General features: G+C 36.4%; 1 protein-coding gene across 1 annotated transcript; it reads left to right on the top strand.

The window, feature by feature from the left end:
* Positions 1-14,104: 14,104 nt before the first annotated feature.
* LOC145681624 (protein GVQW3-like) lies at positions 14,105-18,216 on the top strand. Its single transcript, XM_081753275.1, has 2 exons — positions 14,105-14,691; positions 18,213-18,216. Exons 1-2 carry the CDS (start codon positions 14,105-14,107, stop codon positions 18,214-18,216), a joined length of 591 nt encoding a protein of 196 aa, XP_081609401.1.
* The last annotated feature ends 227 nt before the right edge of the window (positions 18,217-18,443 follow it).

The following is an 18,443-nucleotide window of genomic DNA, read 5'->3' as shown; positions in this document are numbered from 1 at the left end:
AACAAGTGTGTGAAGATAGTTTAAGCACTTTCCGATTGCAAAAGAAAGCGATTAGAATAATTTTTGGGTTACCCACAAAATCGTCATGTAAAAAGGTTTTCATAAAAGCAAAAATTTTAACACTCCCTAGCTTATACATCTATAAATCTATTCTTTTTACTGTGAAAAACAAGCATCTTTTTATCTTTAATAAAAATGTTCATAGCCATAATACAAGACAAGGTAGTGACATATTTGTGATGCATCAAAAATATGCTAATATAAGCAAAACCGTGTACATGAATTGTGTCAGATTGTATAATAAACTTCCTCTGTACTTGAAAAATATGACCAATGTTTCCATTCTTGGTAAGACTTTATATAATCTACTCACTGAAAAGTGCTATTACACAATTAAAGAATATTTAAATGACTCATTAACTGAAGAGTTGGAAACAGATACTTACCCGTGAGTACATGCCTGGTGTGGTAGAAACAGTTACCTAATTATGTGGTTTTGTATTTTTAGAAAGATTGCATGATGTATACTTCGTGTACTTGACAATATTGTATGTTTTTTTCTTTCTTTTTGACAACTGTAATGCTTACATGAGAATTTTCTCATGCTTTGTAAGCTAATGAAACAGGCAAATAAATGAAATGAAATGAAATGATATAAACAAACTATCTGCAAATTTAACCGATTATGATTTCGTCGTTCTCCTTGCTGGTACAAATAATTTTCCACAATCCCCCACAAATAATCCCCCACAAACAGAAACACTATGTGCCCTCGAATCTACTTTAGCATGTCTGAATAAGAAAAAGATAAACTCGGTTGTGGTCACCGTTCCCTATAGATACGATTTTCCGCATCGTCCAAATGGAACCTTGAATAGGCAAATTTTTGAATTCAATAACAATGCTGAATGCATAGGTAAAAATTTCAAAAATGTGGAATTTATAAACACTAGTCGTTTTCCAAGGTATCATTTTACACACCATGGATTACATTTAAATAACGCAGGTAAAAATGTACTTTGTCGCATGATACTACATACTGTACAATCAAAGAGGCTTCAAAAAAACTGAATGGTATCGAAATTGAAATTCAGGAATGCAATTCTTTTACTTTAGCTGACGGCAAAAATAAAAGTCATTATTTCAATACGAAATTGACCTCTACAAATGATACTATGATTGCGGACAAGGGTATTAATAACCTCACCGGCACTCAAGAAAGGTCAAAAAATCCAAAAACTATTATTCGCGTTGCTAATCCTGAATTCCAATTTCCTAAACAAAAGAATAATAATACTGTCACTCCTTCATATGAGACTCATGTTTCCTCTATAGCACATTATAATGATCCCGATCATTCTTTTATGGCGAAACAAAAGTCCAATAGTGTCTTAACCTCTACTCAACATAGTCAACTAGAGATTTTTCATCAAAATGTACAAGGACTTAGCTCAACAAAGAAAATTATGCTGGAAATTTTATTTAAAAATTAGCAGGAACCTAGTCTAATTTGCTTAACAGAACATTGGAGAAAACAAAATGAACTTGGTATTATTAATATTCCTAATTATAACCTATCTGCAAGTTACTGTAGAACAAATATGAAACAGGGAGGATCCTGTATATTTTCACGATCAGATGTATTAATTAAAAAGGTAACGAAATTTGAAAACCTAAACATAGATAAACATTTTGAGGCATCCATTGTTGAATTATTATCTTATAAGGTAGTAGTTATATGTATATATAGAACCCCAGAGAGTGATGTAAATATTTTTATCAGAAATTTAGAAAATATTCTTTCATATTATGAAACAAAGACGAAGGATGTAGTTGTAGTGGGTGATATAAATATTGATTTTTTAGACCATAATTCTATTGATGGTCAATTGAAAATATTACTACTTAGCCATAATCTAGAAGCAATAGTTAATGAACCAACGCGAATAACGGAAAATTCACAAACTGCCATCGATCAGGTGATTATAAACAAAAGGAAATTCTATTGCTTCGTTAATGTTTTCAATAGCGGGTTTTCTGATCATAGGGCACAAATAGCCACTGTGAACTCTTACAATGCAAATGTGTTAGTTAATCCACAAAACAAAAAAACTGGCTGTTCAAAAATAATAAAAATGAGAAAAAGAAATTTCAGTGAAGACAATATTTTACAATTTAATAAGTATCTTGAATCCGAGGACTGGTCAAGTGTAATGTCAAAATCATCTTATTCGGTGAACGATAAGTTTAGTATATTTTTCAGTAAATTTAAGCTGATATTTGATCAGTGTTTCCCATACGCAACGTTTACAATCAAGAACAATAAACAAAAGAAATGGGTGACGCAAGGTATAATCATCAATGGGTATAATAGTGAGTAGTAAAAAGATGAAGTCACTAAATCATCTTAGCAAAACTACTAAGGATAATAGTATTAAGATTTACTGTAAAAATTATAAAAACATATATAAAAAGGTAATAAAACAAGCCAAAATGTCCTATTAAATATAATTTCTAATGCAGGAAACAAAACCAAAATGGCCTGGAAAATAATTAAAGAAGAAACAAATCAAAAACCACAACATCTTCAAAATACTGAAATAAAACTCGCGAACGCAAAAACTGTAAAGACCCTCATGTTATTGTTGAGCTTTTCAACTCTTACTTCAGCAATATAGTTACTAACCTACTTAAATCGCAAACACCATCGAATGATATTAAGAATAACCCTAATCGAATTAATCAAATAAGTAGTTCTTTATTTATAATTCCAACAAATCCTTCTGAAATAATATCAGTAGTAAGGAATTTTAAATACGGATCATCAAGGGGTCCAGATGACATCCCGGGATTTATAATCAAAAGATGTATCCACGCAATTGCACAGCCTCTGTCTCACGTAATTAATGACTCATTCTTACAAGGTATATTCCCAGACAGCCTGAAATGGGCCCTTATAAAACCATTACACAAAAAGGGTGACAAAAAGAAATGCGAAAATTACAGACCAATAGCTCTCTCCTCTAAATTTTCGAAAATTATAGAATCCATAATGAAAAATAGATTAATTACGCATTTGGAACGTAACAATGTTTTATCTGACTCGCAACATGGTTTTCTTAAAAATAGATCCACATCTACAGCTGCCCTTCACTTCTTGCAAGAAGTAGTAGACTCAATAGAAAGTAAATCATACCCACTATCTATATTTTGTGACTTAAGTAAAGCTTTCGACTGTGTCAACCATTCGTTACTCTTAAGTAAATTAAATGCATATGGAATAAGGGGTGTTGCTAACCAATGGTTTCAAACTTACCTTACAAATAGACAACAATTTGTAGAGATAAATTTCATTAATGAAGACAACTTGTATATCGAAACTCACAGATCAACACCTTCTATGGTTAACATAAGAGTTCCTCAAGAATCAGTCTTAGGACCAATATTATTTCTTTTATATGTTAATGATCTACCACTTTATATCACTCATGGTAAGTTATTTCTGTATGCAGATGACACAAATATACTTGTAAAAGGAAGTAATTTAACTGAGCTGCAAAATAATGTAAATATAACAGCAAGAGAGCTCGAAACTTGATTACACCACAATAACTTAATTATTAACACCGAAAAAACCAAATGTTTACATTTTTTCCCAACTAATTCATCACCGATTAAACCTTCGTTTACAATTAATAATAATAATGTGGAATGTGCTTCAAATACTAAATTCTTAGGATTAAACCTAGACGACAAACTTAAATGGAAACATCATATAAACAATTTATGCCAAAATTTATCTTCTATTGTTTATATGGCTTATACACTTTCCTCTGTTCTTAACCTAGACACTTTAATTTCATTATATTATGCGTCATTTTATTCCCGAGTACAGTATGGTATTGCCTTCTGGGGTGTCACTAATGATTTGTTTACAATATTTAGATTACAAAAGAAAATAATCCGTATCATTACACATTCCCATTTTCGTAGTAGTTGGTAGAAGTAAATTTCGTGAACTCAGATTGCTTACGATACCGAGTTTGTATATATATGAGGTATTAAAATTAGTGAGAAAAAACATAGATAACTACTTAACGCATGCCGACGTACATGAATATAGAACTAGAAACTGTGATAAATTTGTAATACCGTCACACAGAACAAGTATGTTTGAAAAAACTACATTTTATAGAGGTGCGGTGCTATATAATAAGAGAATTGAAATACATAAAAGATGATATAAAGTTTTTGAGAGAGGTTAAAAATATGCTAATTTGTAAATCTTATTATTCTGTAGATGAGTATATAGGTGAATAATTCTTTATTATTTCTGAAAGCAATAAAACTTAGTACGTAGATATATTTTAACAATTAGATTAAATAACAAATCTTTATTTTTTCCTTCTTTTATTGTAAAAAAATTTAGTTTTATATTCGTATGCTTATAGTTTATTTGTATGTGTTTATTAACTCTGTATTTAACCAATGTATTATTGTGAAATGACATGTTCTATACCATATGTACAAATATGTGTACTCTGTATGGTCAAATGAACGTAAATAAATCAAATCAAATCAAATCAAAGCCCCTCACCGGTAATCAGCCATGTACGCATTGTCGAAACAAAAATAAGAAAACGATACGTTTAAACTAGTGGTGGGCACAAAAACCGTTTTTGAAAATGTAAAAAAAAACTGTTTCGGTTTTCTCCAAAACCGGTTTCGGTTTTCTTCAAAAGCGTTTCAGTTTTCTCCAAAACCGGTTCGGTATTTCAACGGATTCGGTTTCGGTTTTCTTCAAAACCGGTTCAGTTTTTTTAATTTGTTCTATTTCTGACAAGAATAGTGTTTCGTTGTTCTCCGGAAACCGAATCCGTTTCCACAGAAATAGTTTTATGTGTTTTTCAAAAGTTTTCACCGAAACCAGTTTCGGTGAAAACCAACCATTTTTTAAGAAAACTGAAACCGGTTTTGGAGAAAACCGAAACTGGGTTCCATGAAAAACCGAATCGGTTTTTGGAGAAAAAGAAACCGGTTTCGATGAAAAACCAAAATGTCGGTATTCTAGAAACCGGTTTCCGGATTTTACAGAAACCGGTTTCCGGCTTTTATGAAAAAAAACGGTTTTGCGCATCCCTAGTTTTAACCTTCATCAACATGAAGCTTAGCTCTGTACCATGGTAAATTTCAATCCTTGTTAAGTTATGGAATAATTTTCTGGGGAGCTTTTTATTCCAGTGTTACCTGTACTACTATTCGTCTACAGAAAAAGGCAATAAGGTCTATTTTTAATCTATCGCCAAGAGCCTCACGCAAAAAGGTCGTTCAGTAAAATAAAATTTTAACCACTGGCGCAAATTCCATAGGGGTGAGGGGGACATGTCCCCTCCAATCTTGAAACTGAGGGGGAATGTCCCCCCAATAATCCGATTTGAAATGTTTTGGGATAGAAAATTGCTGATTTGTGTCCGATTCCACAAAGGAAAGAGATGAAATCGATGTCTTCCCAGAATAAGTCTGAAATTTGCCTGCCTCCCAATGTTGAAGACAACTCTGCTCCCCTGATTCCCCACAACATTGTTTTTCAACTTCATAAAAATTTTGAACATTGCTGTAGAATATATATAGGTCTAATATAAAGATTATGGGAATGGTCTTATCCGTCCCCCAAATGTTGAAGACAGATTTTAACTGCACCTTGCCTGTATTGTCTGTCAAATAAATAAATGAATGTTTTCTGCGGGATAGTATCTCGCCCCTTGTTGCTATGAAAATAAAATACTACACATTACCCCATATCATTTCGCCAGTAACTTCTTATTTGCTGATCAGTTAAAACAGTATTCCTGGGCATCGTAGCGAAAAATGTATTTGCCTTTTCGTGCATTCTACAAAAACAGAGTGAACGCAATACAAAAGAAACAAGGAAAAAATGCAATGCGATGTAAAATGCTTGGACTCTTGCGACAAATCACTCAACCAGTCCAGTCATCCGAGAAAAGAAAATTATGTAGAAATACAACATTTCACTTTTGTATTCACATTATCACGAAGAAATATGATCATTTCTTGCAATTCAAACCGTAGACAATAACTTAGTGAATAATGTTTTCCGGTCTTTTTATAACAATGTCCAGTGTGTTGTCGTCAGCAGAGCTCTACATTATAGACCATAAAGTCGCAAGTTTCTAAGGAAAACAGAGTCCATTTATTATTATTATTATTATTATTATTATTATTATTATTATTATTATTATTATTACTAGAATGACAAAAGAAGGAAAGAAAAAGGCATAGTCTAAGCTATTAATAGGAACAGAAGAGATATACTTTATGTCAGATTCTTTTTAGGTTTACACATGAACAAAATAATATTATTACATTTATGGATTGACAGATAGAGTTATTATTTTATGAGAACAAGAAGTGGAGTATAAATATTTGTTAGCTGGTAGCAGTAATGAATTTTGTTTCACCCTTCTTCTAGATAGGTTGAGTTGATTTTGAGTTTAATGCCCCTTTCAGCAGCAAGGCTATATGAGACGGGACCTACTGATAAACGTGGAATCTGAAACACATGAGCTCCTGCCGGGAATCGAACCCGGGTCTTTTTCTAGATAGGAAGGTGAGGTGACACATTGAATAGAATCGTTCTTGTGACTACTGTTGTAAGTTCGATCACTATTTGTAATTTGTGATATTCCTTTAATGCTTTATCAACGTTGCATGTAGCGTTAAATTTAATAATAACTTGTTGGAGAAATCACGTGTAAAATTTCAAGTTCGAGTTACTTGTGTAAATTCGCACACAGATCGAGGTAACGAACCTAGAGTAATGTGCATATGTCTCTTGAACAAAGAAATCGGTTTCTGTGCTCTGGCCATCCTCCCTCGTAGAGTATTCGATAGCAAGGTGGTCTGAAGACCTTGTAGTCCACGGATCGATTCCCGCACAGAACCATTTTTAATTCTTGATCACAAGTAGAAAAGGCAAAAAAGAAAAAGAAACCGAATCTAGAACCATGAAGTTTAGAGTTAACAAGTAAGACCGAACCAAAGGTATGAAATCCATGCTATGGATCATTACGTGATTTCTTTAAGAACAATAAAATGAAGGAAAGTTGTTTTGTCTGTGTCTAAGAATGGAGTATAAATGAAAGAAGAAACTACACTTCTGTCCAGAATTTCTGTCGCATGTCTTTCAAAATTACATAAATATAAATAACTCTCTTTGTTATGATAGAAAATGTTAAATGTCTTCTTAGAAATATACAGAAAAAGGAAACCACTTATTTCCAAAAAATAAGAAATTAAGAAGTTATAATTAATAAAAGAAATCTCCGAAACTAATCTCCAAATTCTAAGTTCCATTTTCGTAAGCGTGACAAACGCGTGGCGAAATTTACAGAGAGGGAATTTTATGCTTTATTAGAAATACAACGTAAAACTTTCATAATGTTAGTTACTATACATATTGCATAGCTCTAATAATAATATATATTAAACATCTTATACGTAAACAAACAAATAAAAGGAAATCAGCCACAAAATACGCGAAGCGATCAAGCAGTTTGTGGTAGTGATTTTCCAATACGCGTTTACTACGAGAATGAACCTTAACATACCTTCGTAGAGTAGACGGTTATCGCACGCTTCCCGAATATTTTGTTTTTATCCACGATCATCAATTCCAATCAAATATCCTACGCTACTTTTTTCTTGTAGAAAAGCTCGATTCTGTCAATTTCTTAAACAGCAATGTTTTATTCTAATAATGTTGCTTAGTATTATCGTCTTCATTCTAGTTTATTTGAATATCTCCAAATAATCCAGAATTACGGCCTTTAAACAAAGTATTACAATTATCAAGAATTTTATAAAAAGAGGAAACTTCATTTCTAATCCTTGTCCTAACCGGAAGGGAAAACGTATAAATATTTGAAATAGTAATTAACATATGACTAAACTTTAACGTAACATTACTAAAATAAAACATTTACTCCGAATAGTCTCTGCAAGTAATTTGTAGAAAATGGACAGAAATAGTGAACATAAACTACTAGTTGTCAAGTAAAAGTGTAGTAGCGATAGCTCTAAACCCAAGTAGAATATTCACTCTTTGCTTCATGAAAATAATGAACATTTTACAAAAATAATGATCTTTCGGCTGTATCGTAAATCTTTTAGTAAATAAATAAGTAAATAAAATACATATTATGTATCATTTAATCACCGTGACTCGATAGCTGATTGCGAGGGTAAAGATAACTAATATTACTACAAACTGTTGCAAAGCTAGAGGCCGCAAGTGGCCCAGTGAAAGCCAGTGGGTGTAGCTGAGCAGCCTGAGATGTTAGACTGTAGTGCTGTTAACGGCTCGGCTCACGGCTCAGTCACCACCGAGCCGAACCGAGAAGTGAGCCGAGCCCACACCTCACCCTACCGAGCTGGCTCCAGTCCTCGGCTCAGTTGGACCAAACCGAGCCGAGCCATTGGCTCGGCCCAACGTAGCCGCCTCGAACCGACGGATCACCTGAGCCGAACCGAACCGAGCCGATGGATTATTCCAAACGAGCCGGCTCGAGCCAATGGCTCACCTGAGCCGAGCCGAACGGAGCCAATGGCTCATCTCAACCGAACCGGCTCGAGCCGATGGCTCCTGAGAAGATCCGAACCAAGCCGGTGACTTATCGCAACCGAGCCAGCTCAAGCCGATGGCTCACTTAAGCTGAGCTGAACCGAACCTGCTTGAGCTGCTGGCTCAGTTGTACCGAGCCGAGCGGGTTGACATCATTATTAAACTGACGATCATGAGGTTTTCAAGTCCCTCTGTAGTAGGAAGGGAAGAATTTTAATCATCCTCGATATTTCTGAATTCATGTCCCTGTCGATTCTAGGAGTCCTGAAATGTGATTGAAATAGAGAATAAGTCAGGAAGTTAAAAAAATGTATAGCGGTCACCTCTGGTGCATAGAGTCTCTGGTTCAATCCCACCTCGCGCAAGTGAACTTTGTAGTGGACACGGCGTATGCGTGTGGGGTTTCTCGGGATTCTCGGGGTCACTTGATAACTTAACGCGTTGTATCGTATATGCTGCGAGTCAAAACTTTAAGACGTTTTTTATCTGCTATCACTGGCTATTGCGCTCTCCTAGTTTATAATATTAACACTTTAAATGTGCACTACTGACTCGCGAAAGATGACCTCGAAGTTCGTTCACCAAAATCTGCTTTCCCCTTACTAGTTTTCATCAGTTCACTTGAATTGAAATACCCACTCTACGGGGAGAAAGGAGGTTTTAATGAGTCTTCCAAATATTTCTAAAATAAACCTCTTCCAAATCATTAGAAAGTGCATTCGGGAGAACTCTGAAATAAAGTAAATGTACGAGCATTATTTTGTTATAAAATTTCAATTACTGTTTCAATGCACTAACTGCTGGTGTTAGTTCCACTTTTGTGGCACAATTACTATAGAATTGTGCGAAAGTTTAAAAATCTAAACTTAGAACTGCCCGAGTTATTCATTAATAACTTTTAAAGTATCATGGTACTAAGGTAAGTATTAGTGCACTAATGGCACTAAAGAAGCTCTAAATATGTAAAAGGTTTTGGTAGCATTTTAGAACCGCGCGGAGCTAACTTTAGGGACGTAGCATTTTTCATTTTGTAAAATTAAGGCCAAATTTAAAAGCACTAATGACTACTTGTATTGTAATGGTTACTATTTCGTTAATAGGTCTTATTGCAGAACTCAAAACATTAGTGCTTCAACAGTATGGACGCTATAGAATAAAATAAAACTTAGGGGATGCAAACTACACGCTAGCTCTTCCCCACAAAAACATTCACGATGAGAAGTTCTAATGTTCAGACTTGGTGCACTAGCAACCACTAACGATGCACTAACGATTGCACTAAAAGAGATCATTACAGCTTTTGAACTTGGCGAGAATTTGAGCAGTAGAAAAATTAACATCTTCTTCTTTTGGGAGTTTCGTAACATATAAATGGCTATATTTACAACAATAACGAAACACTAACGAAACTATTAGCGTTTTTAGAAGCACTAACGATGCACTAAGAAATTCCACTATTTTTTCGTTAGTGCTTAAAGTGGGGTAATTAGTGCTTATAGGGTAATTACTCCCTATCATTGGTTTTGTTATAGAGAATACAATAATGAAGCACTAACGTCATTGGTTGGCGCACCAAGAAGCAATAACGATGCACTAATGAAGGCACTGATTTTTCGTTACTGTTTGAAGTGGAGGCAGCGTGAACTTAGCTCCCGAAAGGTTTTTTACTTGTAGCATCTACACTGAAAAAGTACTTACGTTATTGGTTGGTTCACGAAGAAGCACTAACGATGCACTAACGATTACAATAGAAGATATCATTAGTGCTTTTGAATTTGGTGGGAATTTGACGCAATGAGAAAATTCTCCATGCATTTTATATGGGAGTTTTGGAACTTATAATTTGGTATATCCACACTAATAGTGAAGCATTCACGAAACAATCACTAGCACTAACGATACACTGACGAAAAGCACTAATTTCTTCGTTAGTGCTTAAAGAGGGATCAAGATCACGCTGACCACAACGGTTTTCCACATGTTCCATCGACACTGATGAAGAACAAACGTTAGGGGATGGTGCACTAAGAAGCACTAACGATGCAATAGAAGAGGTCATTAGCGCTTTTGAATTTGCCGGGAATTTCACGCAATGAAATTTCCCATGTATTTCTTAAGGGAGTTTCGTGACATATAATTGGCTATATCTACACGAATAGTAAAGCATTTACGAAACTATTACTATTTTCTAAAAGCACTAACGATGTACAAACGAATGGCACGATTTTTTCATTAGTGCATAGTGCAGAGAGATCAGCGAGAACCATTGCTTTGGCTCTGAAACCTACACTAATGAAACACTAACGTTAGTGGTTAGTGCAGTAAGAAGCACTGAGGATGCACTAACGAATTGCACTAATTATCTCGTTAGTCCTTAAAGTGGGGCCCAGAGCCAATTTGAAACCCTAAAAGTTTTTTACTTGTAGCATGTATACTGACGAAGAACTAACGTTAGAAGTTGCTGCACTAAGTAGCACTAATGATGCAATAATGATTGACACTAATTTTATCGTTAATGCGTTAAGTGGAAATGCAAAGTTCGTGGACGTGTAATTTCAACAGCACTAACGGACAAATTGAAGCACGACCAAGCACAAACTGTTAGCATTAAATATAAAATTCTACCTCAATTAGGGAAAAAAGCGGGGACAACATGAAACTAATTAATTTCATTATAACGGTGTTATTTGAACAGCACTAACGCTCAAATTTGGGCACGAACCAGCACTAACATTTGACATTAGAAAATCAATTCTATCTTAATTAGTGAAAAAGCGGGGCCAACTTGCCGCTAATTAATTCGTTATAACGGCGTTATTTCAAGAGCACTAACAGTGAAATTTGGCCATAAACAAGCACTAGCGTAGCACAAACGTTTGGCGTTAGAAAATACATTCTATCTCAATTAGGGAAAAAGATGGGGCCAACTTGACGCTAATTAATTCGTTATAATGGCGTTATTTGAAGAGCACTAACGGCGAAATTTGGGCACTAACCAGCACTAATGTAGCGCAAACGGTTGGCATTAGAAAATCCATTATATCTCAATTAGGGAAAAAAGCGGGGCCAACTTGACGCTAATTAATTCGTTATAACGGCGTTATTTGAATAGCACTAACAGTGAATTTGGGCATTAAGCAGCTCTAATGTTTGGCGTTAGAAAATCCATTCTATCTCAATTAGGGAAAAAAGCGGGGCCAACAGCTTAACGTATGATCCGAACGGCGGATCTCCCACGCCATCCCGTTTAAAAAAAAAAAAAAAAAGCTATGCGCTCCTATGTACACTTTGAAATATCAGAAAGAGCTTCCTTTTCGATCACCAGTTTTAAAACATATTTGCCTTCCCGAGGAGTCTCTTATCCGATATTAAACCTCGGTCGGTGCAACCGAGCATGAATGATAGTGTTGAAATGTTCAATAATTTGAAAATGATAAAGGTAACCATGAAAGTTCTGTCGCTTTTTGTGGAGGTCTGTGTTCCATTGGAACTCACACTGTGAGTTGAATGCGAACGGAGATAATGCGAAGGTCAGTTTTTAGTGTGGGTATATCTGGTTGTGGCAGTTAAGTTACACCGTGAACTTGCGTAAGGACAGAGTGAACATGGGACCTGCACAGAGCCTCATAAGGGCGCATATGCCATACTAGTTTAAATTTGGATCAAACGCCGCTGCAGCCCTCAAAGGAAGAAGCATGCACAACCTCTTCCAATCCAGCGTCCAGGAAACGTCTGATTCGTGTAATTGCGCACGTGAATCGCAAAGCGCGCTGGTGCTCCATCCTGCTGTATCATAACGTTGTCTTTGATACTATTTTCTTCCAGTTGAGGCACCAACCACTCATTAAGCATCTCTAGGCAAGAATGTCAAGCCCCAGAAATGTGTGTTGCACTCATTCCAGCCTACACCATCACGTGTGGTGGGTTTCTTTCCGGAATCAATCTCTTTGTAAAACTGGGGGTTTTCCTTACACCACATTACAACGTTCCGAGAATGCATACTCCGGTAGATAACACACTCGTCTGTGAAGAAAACTGCACCACGGGATCGTTTGGAAGGGAACGCCTTAAGAAGAGTTCTGCATGATTCTTTCCGCGCATCCATGTTGGCGTCATCAGTCCATTTACATGCATTGAATGGTAAACCTTCAATTTTAGATCTTCTTTCATGTCCCTTATCATGGTGGTCCGAGGAATACCAAGCTCCAAAGACCTTCCACGTGTTGATTTTGAAGGCGACTGCTGCACTGATGCGTCCACTTCACGGCACGTTTCCCTCCGTTTTATCGGTCGACCCCCTCGGGAAAGGTCTTTCACACTGCCCATAACAAATGCACGTTTTCCCCACCCCAACATTGTTGCTTTTCTTGATGGATTAATACCAAAACGGCCTGTAAATTTCGTTTTAACACTTTCCATGGTGTCACCTGTCTAACGCCTTTCGTGAAGGCAAACCGCAACAACTAATGTTTGTTCAATGCTATCTGGATAGGATTGCCATAATTTTTTGAACCAAAATATGGACAAGCCTTGAAATGACGATCCGTCAAAGATACGGTGCCCAAACACAGAATAAATATTTTGAAATTTCTTACCTAAAAATCACCTTTTTATGTTGTCACACAATTGTTTACTGCAGTTTCTCAACCTAGGTGTCTCGACCCATAGGGGGTCGCGAGAGGGTTTCATGGAAGTCGCAAAGATAAGCGGAAGATATAAATATAATCTAATACCGGAAAATATTTTTAAGTATTTTGAATTTTGTTCTGATAGGCATATTTTTATTTTTATACATATTGTTAAGAACGACAAAAATAGATCTACTAAATATTTTCAACAGGTAAACATTTTTAACGGGTTTTCTATCATAAAACCCAAAATTAAGGGAGTTATGAAGTTTCAAAATTTTCAAGACATGCAGAGAGAGAGAGAGAGAGAAACGTACGTTCATCGGGTACATCACAAATGTTCAAAGTGTCTGGCATAGACACTAATGCATGAATGACAACGCCGGATCACAGCTTGGTGAACCCGTTCAAAGATACCCTGATCATGGCGAATAGTTACAAAAGTGTTATTCATACGTTGCTCCAAGTTGTTGACAAGAGTAGCGTACCTCACATAAAAATCCAGTGGTTTCTGGTCAGGAAACCGGTACACTGGACTACCACGCACGATGCAATGTCTTGGGAACGTGTTGTTCAACCACCGGTGGGCATTCACACTGAAGTACGCGCGGGAGGCCCATCATACACGTACCTGGTGTGATTGGAAAGTTTTAAGACAGTTGGCAACACTGCTCAGGAGGAGTAGATATAATCGCCCGTTAGCATGGAAGCGGTGGCTTGGTGTTCTTGAGTCATGTTGAAACATGCACCGAGATATCTTTACTCAGTACGGCGTAGCAACCAGTTGAGTGCGGCCGTGTGTGTGTGTGTCTTGGCGGATTTTTAAGTGCGCAAAATGGATGAAAAGTTGGAACAACGCGTTTGTGTGCAATTTTGTTTTAAAACTGGGAAATCTGCTTCGGAGATTTACGAACTCTTAAAAACAGCTTTTGGAGACAAATGTCTGAGCCAGTCAAACGTGTTTATCTGGTTTCACAGATTCAAAGATGGCCGCGAGTCAGTAGAGGATAACCCCAGGTATGACCGGCCTTCAACATCAAAAACTAATGAAAACATTGCAAAAGTTGGCGGTATAGTGCGCTCGAATCGTAGACTTAAAATTAGGGAGATGACTGAAGACCTGAATTTATGTTTCTATGCGGTGCAGTCAATTTTAACTGATTTGAACATGCGTCGAGTGTCCTCGAAATTCATTCCAGAAGTGTTGTCATACGAGCAGAAACAACATAGATTTGAAGTATCACAAGAAATGTTTAATCGAGCCGAAATGGACTCAGATTTCTTGAATAGAGTAATAACAGGTGATGAATCATGGGTTTATGGGTATGACCCAGAAACAAAGACCCAATCTTCTCAGTGGAAGAGCCCACATTCACCAAGACCAAAGAAAGCGCGACAAAGTCGGTCGAATGTGAAGACAATGTTGGTGTTTTTTTTTTTTTTTTTTTCGATTCTAAGATCATCGTGCATCATGAATTTGCTCCTAGGAGGCAGATAGTCAACCAGGAATACTACAAAAGTATCCTTCAGCGTCTGCGCGAAAATGTGAGGCGGAAAAGGCCTGCCCTCTGGAAAGAAAAGAATTGGATTCTCCACCACTACAATGCACCAGGGCATTGTGCTTTCTCGATCCAGGAATTCAACATTCCTGTGCTTCCGCAACCCCCGTTAACCCAGATTTGGCCCCGGCCGATTTCTACCTCTTTCCTAAATTAAAATTGTCATTGAAAGGGAAGAGATTTGAGTCAATTGAGGACATTCGAGCAAATACGGATAGAGTGCTTACACCATCACGGAAAAAAAGAAGTGGAAATACCGTTGGAATCAGTGTGTTCATTCAGCAGGGGGACTACTTTGAAGAAGATCCATCACAATAGCCTGTAAGTACTGCCATTTTTAAATTACAAGCCCAGTCTTAAAACTTTCCAATCACACCTCGTACCACATATAACGTCGAATCGCTACGGGAATATTTTCCAATAATTTGGGCAGTGTATCCTGCAGGAAGGTTAAACACTGTGCTCCATTCATTCTTTGGAGTAGAACGTATGCACTGATCAGTTGATCATGGGCAATACCAGTGGCGGCGATTGGACGTTAAAAGTGGGGGGCAAAACATGATCTGAATATTTTTATATCAATAGTAGTTTCCCTGGTTGTTTCTAACATTTTGTTTAACGAAAGGTTGTATAACTAATAGGATACTATCTTTTTCAGTTAAAATACCGTATATCGTATTTCATATTTTATTAAGTAAATTTACAAGAAGAACGCGAGTAGGTCGGTAGTAGCCCTTTTTACTCGTAAACAACGAAGGTATAAGAAGAGATTTGGTTCCTCGCTTATGAACATCTTAAAATTCTGTCTGGAAAATTGTGTGATCAGATTATTTAATAACAAATTTGCAAAACAAATAGATGGAGAGGATAATATTAAACATAGTAATGAATAATGAGGCTTGTTTTGCAAGTTATATTGAAACTGGGGATTAATGAAACAGCTTATATTTTTAATACCACACATGCCATTAAATGCATGTTATTACTTTTAGAAAGACAGTAAATACTACAAGCATATGCTACGACATTTAAAGAAATACTTCTGCAGCTTCCCGAAACATGTTCGTTGTATTAGGTACAGTTTTTAATTTCTTGGAACACATCATACCACAACAATACTTAGAATCACTCCACGCTCCAGTTGTACAAAATAGTCCAAACACCTAGAATTATGTCGAATTCATAAATTTAATTGTATATACACTCGTACAACCCTAAATACACCACTTCACTCGTGTATTACACTGCAAAACAATGGAAAAAGGTAGAAGTTATTTCTTATTACTCTCTTTTTAAACAATATTCTTTACTTTAGAAAGAAGAAAAGACATTTAAAGAACTTTCAGTTTTTGTGCAATTAAAGAATAAATTGTGAAAGACGACTTCTTCTTCTTCTTCTTCTTCTTCTTCTTCTTCTTCTTCTTTTTTTTTTTTTTTGAAATGTTCTTTCAATCAGTTTCAAAGCGGCTGACTAACATATCAAGCCCATGTAAGAAGAAATGAAAGTACGCTGGAATTGTTGGGCTCCAATGGGTTAATTTTTGGACCATTTTCCGTGGCAGTTGAAATGCAATTCCTATAGTTTTCTTAACTCCACGGGAAGACAACCAATACGTACTCACGCAACGACAGAAATAATATATGGCACCATTTTTTCTACGAACCAGTAATACACACAAAACTTTACATTTCCAAATGAAACTATATACATTAATGGGTAACTTCAAAAAACTAGGGGGGAAACTGCCCCCCTTTGCCCCCCCCAATCGCCGCCCATGGTCAATACCACACTATACATTGAGTCTGAATTGGTATTCATGATGAGTGACAACCGTATCATGTGCCCACGTACTGATCACTGGTACAGCATGATGGTAGTGGTCTGTTGAATGAATCACTGGTAGAATGCTTCACTATGCCAGTTTTTACTTTTGTCATTTTTTTTAGAGGAGGGAGACACATTTTATGATTGTTTTCTACATGCCACCTGAATATCCAGACTTGGAGGCAATATCCAGACTTTTTATTACAGAATACACACATCGCTCTGTAACAGAATGGAGGGAAATCCGAGGGATCTGAGCAGTGATCGAAGTGAGACGGTATGCGGTGGTATGCCATACCGCCTGTTTTTTCAGTGATGAAGGCATATTGCCGCTGGTTTTTCAGTGATCAAGACATACCGTCACTGGAGAGTAGATGCTAAATGCAGGGTGTCAACTAAAATTCCCAAATGAAATTTCGTGACCTTTTCTTTACCAAACCATAAAATTTCGTACCATCCTCAAGAGCGAATTTGGGTCCAAATTAGGCCGAATTTTCATGCATGCGATAGAAGCGGGCTTTGCTTGCGATTTGGTAGTGTCTAAAGCCGACCACCAACATTTTTGGTGGTGAATTTTGACGTTTTATAAAGCAAAATTTTCCAGTCTGTACTTACACTTCTACGAATAAAAAATCGTGACCCAAAAGCTAAATTTCGTGACTTTTTCTTGACTTTCATGACCGTTTTCTGATTTCGTGACTTTTTCATGACTTTCGTGACCGATAGACACGACCTTTAAAAAATCAATTTTTATACACAGTAATTGACGAATAGCTTTGCACGTAAAAAGATTTTGTTTCTTATGCAGAAATAATTTCTAAGTTGACAACACCAACATTTTTATCTTCTTATCTTTTGTTTTTAAAATGGGACTTCGTCTAGTTTATATTTTGATGTGCCATATTGAATTGTTTCTTTCTTATGTGTGTGTGTGTATTCTTGCCTGAATACATGTAAATGTCGTGTTTTGAGCACATGCAGATTTAGAGGTTGTCTGCTGAGAGGGAGGGATCTTACGAGGTTTTGGAATACCCCTCAGTCGAGTGGAGGATCCGGAGTTTTTCCGCACGAAATTGTGAATATAAAAACTCGGTTTTTGAGCATTTTCGTTTATAATTTTCTACAATACAACATAGTGGGATATATTTCTTTTCAGAAAGATATTAGTAAGAAATCTCTCCATGCCCCCGTAACTACAGAGAAGCTTTACAATGGTCTTCAGTCATTATATAAATAGAAATGCAATCTTTTAGGCAACATACCTTCACTGTATTTCAATATTTAGATAGCTGGTATGCCGAGTCCAAATCATCTCCGCTTGTTTTCCACTTCAAAACACTGGATCTGAGGATCTAGGTTCAACCTCTTGGATTAGTCTCTGGAAGGCAGTCTCACATTTTGTGGCCAGAAATGTACAAAGGGCATTTAAAAAGTTTTGCACAGTGGTCTCTATTTTTTTTTTTTTTTATTTGTTGCAGGAAGAAAATGAAATTTTTGTGAACATACTTGGAACATTTAGCTATAATTTGGTATATAAAAGAATTTTCTTTTATTTACAGGTGAGCCATAATGGACCGTGAAGTAGATGTCAGGTTGCGACAACGGTCGGTGATGGAGTTCATCTTCAAGATTGGCGATGACTCTGCCACATCGATTCACAGGAAGTTGCTTCCTGTTTATGGGGAGGACACATTGGATCGCAGCAGTATCCAGAGATGATTCAGAGGTTTAAAGGTGATTTCTCTCTACTGGACAATGCACGATGCGGTAGACCATCGACGGTAGTGAGC

The sequence above is a fragment of the Thermobia domestica genome, chromosome 1 (assembly GCF_964235325.1).
Source record: "Thermobia domestica chromosome 1, izTheDome1.hap1.1, whole genome shotgun sequence".
NCBI classification, from domain to species: domain Eukaryota; kingdom Metazoa; phylum Arthropoda; class Insecta; order Zygentoma; family Lepismatidae; genus Thermobia; species Thermobia domestica.
Note: the sequence above shows the minus strand (reverse complement) of the source record. Positions and strands in the feature narration are given on the sequence as shown.

What these genes read in the sequence shown, in the direction of transcription:
- LOC145681624 (XM_081753275.1), top strand. Translation starts at nt 14,105, where the DNA reads ATGGATGAAAAGTTGGAACAACGCGTTTGTGTGCAATTTTGTTTTAAA.